An 11,157-nucleotide genomic window follows, 5' to 3' on the forward strand; every position below is an offset into this window, starting at 1 on the left:
CACTTTTCAATGACTTTCAAGCATTTCACACAACTATTTCCAGCACTTTAAAGCTCTAAAATGATCCAGTTTGAATGTTATTTTTAATGGGATGACCAAAATATACTTTGTGGTAAACAAACACTTATGTAAAATAAAATAAAAATACATCAAATCATAACTGTAACCAGTAGTCAGCAGCAGAGGAGCACTTATTGGCTTATTAGTCATTCATTTCTACTTTTTCTCTATATTTTGAAATTATAAAATCACTCTTATAAAATATCAAATGATCAAGAAATCAGATTTTGTCATAATTTTACACTTTTTAAGAAAAGTCACAAAGTGCCTTGAAAAGCAAACCTTTCTTCAACTTGCTACTAAATCACACATAATCACTGAAGTTGGTCAGTTCCATATACTAGAAGAATAATGGTACATTTAATAAGAGTTGGAATATATACATTTTCTATATAAAAAATTTATTTTGCACCTGTTACTGTTGTTAATAAAAGTAAATTTTGTATGCATCTTAACTCAAGCTTAGTCTGTATAAACAATAAACTAAAGAAAAACAAGAAATGAACATGAACTATTATTAGTAACTGCACTTGCAAAACAATAGTAATTTTATGATTAAATGATCTATATTTTAATACTCCACTGCTCTCAAATGTTAGTCTGGAGCCCTGTCTTGGGTTGATTTGTTTGCTTTTCTTTTTTTTTTCGAGTTGTAAATATTTGTACACATTGGTTGTCTCTTTAATGATTTATATTTTTGTAAATATGCTTTATAGTTATATGGATTCTTTTCACTTTGTATAATAAATCACTTTCGTTGGCAGTTCGTGTCCCTGCATTGTCTCTTGCTGCCTCCATCATTTTACAGATTTGCCACAATCTCAATGTTACTCCTTTTACCCCTAGACCATCTTAAAAGGGTCGTAACACAAGTAAAGTACAGATACTCAAAAAGTGTACTTAAGTACAGTAATCAAGTAAATGTACTTCATTACTGTCCACCTCTGGTTGTCAGTATACTTACAGAAAAACATTAAAGAAAAACATCTTTGGAATGCCTTCCTTATTCTATTTCCTGCATTGTTATTTTTCTGCCTATTCTGCATAGTTGAGATGCTCTGGGAAGGCAATAACAACAAAAATAAAATAATTTGTACCTTTTGACTAACACTTAAACTCTAATGTGAATTTACAGTACCATTCAAAAGTTTGGGGGCTGTAAGATGTCTAATGTTTCTGAAAGAAGTCTCTTATGCTCATTTATTTGATCAAAAATACTGTATTATCAAAATGCAAAATTTTAAAGTTGTGAAATATTATTACAATTTAAATGAGCTTTTTTCTATGTGAATATATTGTAAAATGTAATTTATTTCTGTGATGCGCAGCTGAATTTTCAGCATCATTACTCCAGTCTTCAGTGTCACATGATCTTCAGAAATCATTCTAATATGCTGTTCCCTTTCAGTCGGTCACTCTCGACGTCACGTCGGATGACCGACGAATTGGGATCTCGCTTAGAGAGACCAATCTACTTCGAGTGTAAACTAAACGAGCCAATGCACATCAAGCCATGATACATTTAATTTTTCAGGATTCTTTGAGAAACAGAAAGTTCAAAAGGACAGCATTTATTTTAAATAGAAATCTTTTGAAACATTATAAATGTCTTTACTGTCACTTTTGATCAATTTAATGCGTCCTTGCTGAACAAAACAATTAATGTTTGAACAGTAATGTGTTTTTTAAGGCCCTTTACCATGTGACTCAATATTGCCCAATACACTGCATCTCTAATTATGCAATTTGGTGCAGATGCTGATATTTATATGGCCAAAAAGTAAAATTAAATTCTGAGGCTTGTAAAGTAAATCAATGAGATCTTTATATGAGTACAGCAGATACTTGCATAAAATGATATAAATATCAGTCGTCACTCTATATCTCTAGTAATATGTCTCAGTAAGATGAGATTGAAATGATTCAAACATATAATGCAATGCAATGCTGATTGAAAGATGAAGAAATAAAGTCTCCTCAGAAGATGTGAGATGTTCTGGAGGCTTGTGAAGATCATTCCTCCGCTGAGGAACAGTGAAAGTAAAGCTTCTGGAAACAAACGCTCCTCAAAAGATCCTGATGATCAGATTTGAGACGCACTGATTTTTCTAAAAAGTGATTGATGGAGAATCAAGTAAAGCAGAGCTGCTTCAGTCCAGTGAGTGTTCATCTGGAAATATTACTAGTTATTCTTACACTCTAAAAAATGCTGGGTTGTTTCAACCCAACTTTGGGTCAAATATGGACTAACCCAACTTTTGGGTTAAAATTTTAATGTAAAAATTTAACCCAACGGTTGGGTTAGTCCATATTTGACCCAAAGTTGGGTTGAAACAACCCAGCATTTTTTAGAGTGTACGTTTACTTGATAAAAATCAGCAAAGACATGACAGCAGAAAGACACGTGAAGCACCAGCTGAAGCGGGACGCTTGTACAATTACACTAAAAGAGCTTTTTTACTTAAATGATGCAATTTCATTTTTTCCTTTCTCTTTGGAGTGTTACAAGCTCTTGGTGCATAAAGTGCATAAAGAAAGTTGCAAAGACTAAAGTCTCAAATCCAAAGAGATATTCTTTTTAAAAGTTAAGAGTCAGCCACACCTACCTAAAACGGCTCGTTCGAACACGCCCCCACATATCTACCTCACTATGTGGGAAGATTTGCATAACACCGCCCAAATGTTCACGCAAAGAAAGAAGGAGTAACTTTTATTCTCGCTGTAGTATTAAACCATATAAAACGCCGCCATGTCATGGAGACACTGTGTGGTTTGCTGCGAAAGAAAAAGTACTTTGTTTGGCCTTCCAAAAGAGGACGATATCCGCTTCGTCATACCTGGAGCTGATCTGTGCTGGTCGCTGAGGAAATACATCAACTTAGTGCTGTGGATCACCAGATCGGCTTTCACCGTTTTCACATCTCCTTCGTCGGATCCGCCGGGACCGCCGTTCTCGATCCCGCCGCCTCAGCTCACGGTAAGCCGGGGCTTTCGCTCATGCTAGGCCGCTGTGTTTTTCGTTGTGAAAACGAAACTACTTTGTTTGGTCTTCCAAAAGAGGACGATATCCGCTTCGTCATGCCTAGAGCTGATCTGTGCTGGTCGCTGAGGGAATACATCAACTTAGTGCTGTGGATCACCGGATCGGCTTTCACCGTGGACGAAGCTCCTTCGTCGGATCCGCCGGGACCGCCGTTCTCGATCCCGCCGCCTCAGCTCACGGTAAGCCGGGGCTTTCGCTCATGCTAGGCCGCTGTGTTTTTCGTTGTGAAAGCGAAACTACTTTGTTTGGTCTTCCAAAAGAGGACGATATCCGCTTCGTCATGCCTAGAGCTGATCTGTGCTGGTCGCTGAGGAAATACATCAACTTAGTGCTGTGGATCACCGGATCGGCTTTCACCGTTTTCACCGCTCCTTCGTCGGATCCGCCGGGACCGCCGTTCTCGATCCCGCCGCCTCAGCTCACTCTTGCCCGGCTTCAGCTCAGGCTAAGCCGGGGCTTTCGCTCACGCTAGGCCGCTGTGTTTTTCGTTGCCACTGATGATTCAAACGCGAGTTTTGGGCAGTGTAGAATAGCACTTGTTGTTTGTCATTTCTCTGATCACAAATGCAGACAGGGTTTTATGTTTACGCGGCACGATGCAATGCAACGCAACGCGTAAAAAGACAGTATAAGTCATTATAATCAGTAATTATGTCCCCACTGGATGCAACAAATGCCTCGCGGTTGGGTTAGTCCATATTTGACCCAAAGTTGGGTTGAAACAACCCAGCATTTTTTAGAGTGTACGTTTACTTGATAAAAATCAGCAAAGACATGACAGCAGAAAGACACGTGAAGCACCAGCTGAAGCGGGACGCTTGTACAATTACACTAAAAGAGCTTTTACTTAAAGGGGTCATATGATGCAATTTCATTTTTTCCTTTCTCTTTGGAGTGTTACAAGCTCTTGGTGCATAAAGAAGATCTGTAAAGTTGCAAAGACTAAAGTCTCAAATCCAAAGAGATATTCTTTTTAAAAGTTAAGACATAATCTATCAATCAGAGGACAGAAGGCAGAGTAGACTGAGTGAAACAGGTTTAACAGCAATCATGTTGATCATGTGAAATGTGGGCTTTATAGGGTTAATAATCCCTCATTCCACTAAATAAGCTGATTTTAAGTTGAAACAGTCTCATAATAATTTGACACCAATTAATCAATGAACGTTAAAGAACAAATCGTACCATCAAACCTTTTATGTCCGGTCATAAACGCGTCCCTCAGCTCTTCGCTCGTGTCGTCCATGAGCTTCTCAAAGTCCCGTGAGCTTCTCTGGCTGAAGTTCTCCTCCATTTCTGCGTTACAGCAGGTTCTCTGAGGAGCGCAAACCCGCAGATCGTCTCCTACAGACCAGAGAGAGACACAGCAATGCAATTTTACACTGATGATAATCAGAAATGTTTGTTGAGCAGCAAATCAGCATATCAGAATGATTTCTGAAAGATCATGTGACACTGAAGACTGGAGTATTGCTTCTGAAAATTCAGCTTTGCATCACAGGAATAAATTACATTTTAACAGATATTCACATAGAAAACAGCTATTTTAAACTGTAATATTATTTCACAATTTTTACTGTATTTTTGATCAAATAAATGCAGCCTTTGTGAGCAGAAGAGATGCATGAGATGGAAACAAACGGGGGCGTCCAAGTCCTTCACGTCGAAATGACGACCCGTCAATGTGAGTCCACAATCAAGCTGATTGTCAGTCACTCCACAGAATCTCTCATTATGATGGCTGATGGGCGACTCTTGTTGAGTCTAATAAAAGAAAGCATTTACATTCACTTCAGTCCTCTCTCGTCTTGTTGCGGCTGTTCATGTGGGCAGCAGAGCTCACAGACTGTCTCAGCAATCGGTCATTTCCATATTTTTGTTTGGTTTTGGAGTTGCATATTTCATGCGAGCTCAATTTGGGTTCAAAAGTTTCCAAGTCATTATTATATTTTAATAAAAAAATAAAATATAAATACATACTGTATATAAATTGCCAGGCGCAAACCTTATTTTATTTTTGATTTAAATAAAATAAAACTAATTAAAAATTTAAAAAATGTAATTAAAAATCTAAAATAAAAAATACAAATAAAAACTAAAATACAAAAAAACTAAACTAAACTAAACTAAACTAAACTAAACTAAAATAAATAAATAAATAAATAAATAAATAAATAAATAAATAAATAAATAAATAAATAAATAAATTAATTAATTAATTAATTAAAAATAAATAAAATTAAAAAAAAATTATTTTTGGGTGAACTAGGTCTTTAACTAAAGCGAACCTGCTATTTCCAGGTACAAAACTTTTCCATTTGCACACGGAAAAGGCTATCACGCTCAATCCTCTTACTAAAACTAAATCGTATTATCACTTGTCTGTGCACATCTCAATTTTGACCTTCGTTTCCATTTCTGGCCAACAGTTTCTGAGGAAAAGGGGCCGTTTTCAAACTCCATGTCTATTTAAGGTTCAAACTAAAAAAAAAAAATTTTCAAAACGCCATTAAACCAGCACAAATCAAACCACCTCAGGCTGTTTATTTTTAATCTGCATGAAGATATGACACGGTGTACATTTGTGTGTTAATTTTCTGTTGGCTCTGTAATAAAATCAACATGAAAAGCATAGGAAAGCGTATTAATAAGGTCAACAGGGTCAATGTCGACTTTAAAATAATGCCAGCCAGTGACCCTGTTGATGAATGACTCTCCTGACAGTGATTTGTTAGACTGCACGCTTCCCGACGAAAACCTCTCGCCCATCAACAGCAATTCTATCTCTGATCATGAAGTCAAGGAGGTCACAAAATGTCAACAGCGTTATTTCAGTCTTTTGGTTGACCTCTGAGGCGCGAGTGAGAAATTACAGGACTGAGAACAGCACCAGACACACACATTCACCTACACCAAACATCAGTTTAGTTAAACAAAATCTGAGAAAACACACCCACACTGGAACACAAGCAGCGGCTGTAGGCCTGTTTGCACACACTGGGCTTTCAGCGTGTCTGCAGGAGTCTGGCATGCGACGAGGCCTCGTAACATTGATTTAAATATATGGGAACTGCTGTTGAGAACCTCAGGAGCAGAGGACACATTTAGCACGGTTGACAAGCCAGCAGATGCTGGATGCTGTAAGTGTGATGCCTGTTTCTGTGCACCACGAGGCTTTTCGACTGAGATGATGACAGGATCTTCTCAAAACGCACAGGATAGAGAGAGCAACCGAAGAGGTTATGGGGTTCGATTTAGAAGTCCTCTTAGGTTTCCCATCTTCTTATCAGCAAATAAAATTAAATTAAATTAAATTAAATTAAATTAAAAAATTAAAAATTAAAAAAATTAAAAAAATAAATAAATAAATAAATAAAATAAAATAAAATAAAATAAAATAAAAAATAAAAATAAAATAAAATAAAATAAAAAGATAAGTCATTTTTGGATGAACTATTCCTTTAACTTCTTCACCTTCTTATCGGCATTAAAAAAAAATTTCATTAAATGAAAATAAAATAAAATAAAATAAAATAAATACAAAAATAAAATAAAACAAAATAATCAAATAAACAATAACATAAAAATAAAAGACAATTCATTTTATACATAAAAGACAGATAATTTTTGGATGCACTATTTCTTTAAATAAAATGAACCTGTTTCTGTGCATCATAAGGTTTTTAGGCTGAAATGTTGATGGGATATTTTAGATTTCTCGCCTTCTTATCAACAAATTAAATTAAATTAATTTATTAATACACATAAAATAAAATTTTTATAAAATAAAAAATAATAATAATTAGCCTGAGATGTTGACAGGATCTTCTCAAAAAGCACAGGATTTAGAGCAACCGAAGAGGTTACGGGGTTCAGTTTGGAGGTCCAGTGCTGGAACTAACTCTTAGATTTCTCACCTTTTTATCAGCAAAGGTGAACTGCAAAATATGCAGTTTATGCATAAGCAAAAAAAAAAAAAAATGCAAAACTCGTTACATGCAAATTGTCCTAAATAGTCTACTATTGCAATATTATGAAAACCAAAAGAGCTTTGCATGCACTTTTTTGGTTTTCTCAACATTTTTTGGTCAATGACTCATTTTAGGGTCCAGAATTCTTGCAACCTCACTCATACCACAAAATAAAGTTAAACCAAGGGCATAGGTTTGGTTTAAAAGCTGGTAGGAACCTACTGCAACCTTGAGATCAGTATTTTTAAAACAAACCAGTAATTAAAGCCATGACTCACAAGACCTTGACATAGGCTATTCAAATGTTGGTGTTAAGAATCTGCCACTGCATGAAAGGAAGTCTGGTAATATGCAAAATAACATAGTTCCCTAAAGTCTCATTCATTCAAACAAGATCACTGAAGCTGAACTCTGTTTCAAGCAAATCTTACAACAGTTTCAGGACACTTCTGCAACATCTGTGACTGAAATCTCCCCATTTATAACTATCAAATGACTCAAACCTAGAAGAATATGAACTATTAGCAAGCTACGGAACATTTCCGTCATTACTACCCAGGAAATCAATGTTTAACGGTTAGTTCATGCCAATAAGTTGTCAGTCCGGGGCAAGTTGTCACAACAGGACTTGCCATTAAACAGTCATTACATTACATTTAGTCATTTAGCAGATGCTTTTATCCAAAGCGACTTACAGATGAGGACAACAGAAGCAATCAAAACCAACAAAAGAGCAATGATGTGCAAGTGCTATAACAAGTCTCAGTTAGCTTAACGCAGTACATGTAGCTAATTTTTTTAATTACATAATAAATAAAAAGAAAACAGATAGAATAGAAAAAGAATAGAGCAAGTTAGTGTTAGAGGCTTTTTTTTTTTTTGCTTTTGTTAATTGTATAATAAATAAAAAGAAAACAAATAGATAGAATACAAAAAGATTAGAAAAGCTAGTGTTAGTTTTTTTGTTTGTTTTAAAAATCAAACCATATGATCTTTATAAACAGTCGATTGTATTCAATTAAATAAACAATAAGACAATTATGAATCAAGATATCTTGTTAAACAGCTGAAATTGCAATGCTTTTCAAAGCAAACAATTACATTATAAATGTGACCCTGGACGACAAAACCAGTCATAAGGGTCAGTTTTTGGAAATTGAGATTTATGCATCATCATGCAAAGCTGAATAAATAAGCTTTCCATTGATGTATGGTTTGTTAGGATCGGACAATATTTAGCTGAGATTGAACGTTTTTGAAAATCTGGAATCTGAGGGTGCAAAAAATTAAAACATTGAGAAAATCGCCTTTAAAGTTGTCCAAATGAAGTTCTTAGCAATGCATATTAATAATAAAAAAATAAGTGTTGATATATTTACGGTAGGAAATTTACAAAATATCTTCATGGAACATGATCTTTACTTAATATCCTAATGATTTTTGGCATAAAAGAAAAATCGATCATTTTGACCCACACAATGTATTATTCTGTTTTTGAACTAGACGTGTGAAACTAGCAAACACAACCAATGCAAAACAAGCACGGACTTTTTGACTTAAAACAAAACTGACATACAGACCGTGTGACAACTTGCCCCGGTCTCCCATATTAAGCGGCGTTTAAGCAGATGACAGTGTTGTAATTCAATCGATACCTGCTGTTTCCTCGGTGGGAACATTTGCAGAACTGTAACCCAGGTCGGTAAACGCGTCTTTCACCTGGCTGCAGTTCACCGCGTGAGGATCCGCTGCGACCGGGGCCAAAAGCGCGCACAGAACGGCAAACACAGCCGACATCGCGAGCTCCGCTGAGATCTGTTGAGTTATCCTCGTCGTGGAGTTCATCTCTGAGAAAGCACGCGCCGATTCCTCTATTTTGGGAGTCAAAACGCCTTGAGGTTTCCCATCGCGCGCTCTGACTGGAGCTCCTCGAGAGTTGAGATGCGAGTGAACCTGCTGCTGTCAGAATCAGATCCTCCACAGCGCTGGAACTTCACTTCACAGTTTTTTTTTCTCACGACTTTCTTCTCTTTGACTGGAGGAAAGCGTGCGCGATGCGTCATCAAAACGTTCTAAACGGAACGTTATTCCAATGCAGTACAGCGCATAACTGGTTATCAGTCGCGATTTTCACGGCTATGGAATATTTGGAAACATTTAAAAATTAGATTTACGAATTATGAGGAGAGTTTAGGAGGGTTTGACCCCATAACTTCTTGAATTCCCCTAAAGGGGGTGTGTTTACAGTAGCCTACACATAAAAACAGTACACATTTTTTCATACAAGTACAGGTTTTAAAAGGATTTTTCAGTAAAAAGTTAGATTACAAGTTATTTAAAGTGCGTTTTTTCGAATAGCCGCTAGTGAATTTAAAGGGATAGTTCACCCAAAAATGAAAATGTGATGTTTATCTGCTTACCCCCAGGGCATCCAAGATGTAGGTGACTTTGTTTCTTCAGTAGAACACAAATGATGATTGACTTAAAACTAAAAGATTACGTTCTCTCACGTGACTTTGGTGACTTTCCACGTATTCCCAACTTCTGAGCCTGCTCGCCTGAAGTTATGGTTGATTGCTCTTCGGCTGGATATCAACACACCCATTAACGTAAACTACGCCAGAGTGCGTACACACCTCACTAGATTTTGTTACCATTGCCATGCATTATACGACTGATAGACTGCAACGGCTGGAATTAAAAATCATAATTTGTGTTCTACTGAAGAAACAAAGTCACCTACATCTTGGATGCCCTGGGGGTAAGCAGATAAACATCAAATTTGCATTTTTGGGTGAACTATCCCTTTAAGTGCAGCTACGGTAACCATTACAACAGTAGACTACAGTTAGCGTGTTAGATTCCTATGATATTATGTATCACTTTACTATAGATTGAATATAAAAATTTTAGTTTAATTTAATTTAGCCTTTAGCTAACTTTGCTACACTTCAAACAAATCTTATTTTTGTCTTGTTTTCCATTACAAATATTTAAACATTCTTAAATCAAGATATATTTAGGAATACTTGAGAAGCAAAATGACTTGTTTTCTGAAAAATGCATCAAAATTAAGTGAGTTTTGGCTTAAAATTAGAAAAACATCCGCAAATGGGCCAAGAAAAATAATCGTATTACTAAATAGTGATATTAATCTTAAATATTATTATTTGTTTCCTCAGAAAAAAATTACTTATTATTTTGTAATTTTGCTTCTCAAGTAGGCCTAAATTTATCTTGATTTAAGAATGTTACTGGAAAACAAGAACAAAAATTATAAGATTATTTTTTCCCAGTGTAGCTGTGAATTACGAAGCAGATTGTGACAAAATAATGTAATTTTTTCTTAGAACAACAGAAATTTTAAAATAGCCAACCACACAAAAAATCGTTGTGTAGTAATTCATGAAAATGAAAATTGAAAATGAAAATTGCAGCCAAATTCTTATTCTCAGATCTAAAATATTTAATTGGCTATAATTTCACACTTACAAATTTAATGACGTTTGCAGCCCACCACTGTCTCTTTTCAGTTTTTTTTATCTCGAAAATAAAATAATGCACCTCTAATTTAGCTTGTGCCCAACAGCTCATACTAATAAAATACAAGGTAGAAGGAATCACTAAAAATAGTTTCATTCAGGCTGCACTGTAAAAAAATCATGTGAAATCTACAGGAATTTACTGTGTTTGTGCACAGGAAATGACTGTATACTAGTTCACAGTAGAATAAGTTTCAGTCAAAATTGCAGTAATGTAAGAAGTACTGTGAGTGTCACAGTAACTTCCAATGTATTGTAGAAAACACAATAACTAATTATGTACTGTAGAAAATTACAGTAACAAACAATGTGCTGTAAAAAAACATCAACAACACAATAACCTTTTATATCTAGCTTAGTTTTCACAAGAGAGCGGGCGCCACTATTTGTAACTTGAATGTGTTTGGCTTCTGGTGTCTTTCGCTTCCAGTTATTTTACCTGTACAAAAACAGCCCATTATACTGCTTCATACAAACTTTTAATTATTATCATATTATTTTAACTTCAGTATCATAATCATAAATTCACCCCCCAGAACGG

General features: G+C 35.6%; 1 protein-coding gene across 1 annotated transcript in view; it reads right to left on the reverse strand.

Moving 5' to 3' along the window:
* Nucleotides 1-8,871, reverse strand: part of LOC107722113 (glypican-6-like) — a 56,830-nt gene extending 47,959 nt beyond the window's left edge. Inside the window, exons 1-2 of the mRNA XM_016530340.1 lie at nt 8,730-8,871; nt 4,289-4,447 (exon numbers count right to left, since the gene is read on the reverse strand). Coding sequence (XP_016385826.1) covers nt 4,289-4,447; nt 8,730-8,871 — 301 coding nt within the window. The remainder of the gene's footprint in view (nt 1-4,288; nt 4,448-8,729) is intronic.
* Nucleotides 8,872-11,157: the final 2,286 nt, after the last annotated feature.

Source organism: Sinocyclocheilus rhinocerous, unplaced genomic scaffold (genome assembly GCF_001515625.1).
Source record: "Sinocyclocheilus rhinocerous isolate Xijiao unplaced genomic scaffold, SAMN03320098_v1.1 scaffold5016, whole genome shotgun sequence".
Lineage (NCBI taxonomy): Eukaryota > Metazoa > Chordata > Actinopteri > Cypriniformes > Cyprinidae > Sinocyclocheilus > Sinocyclocheilus rhinocerous.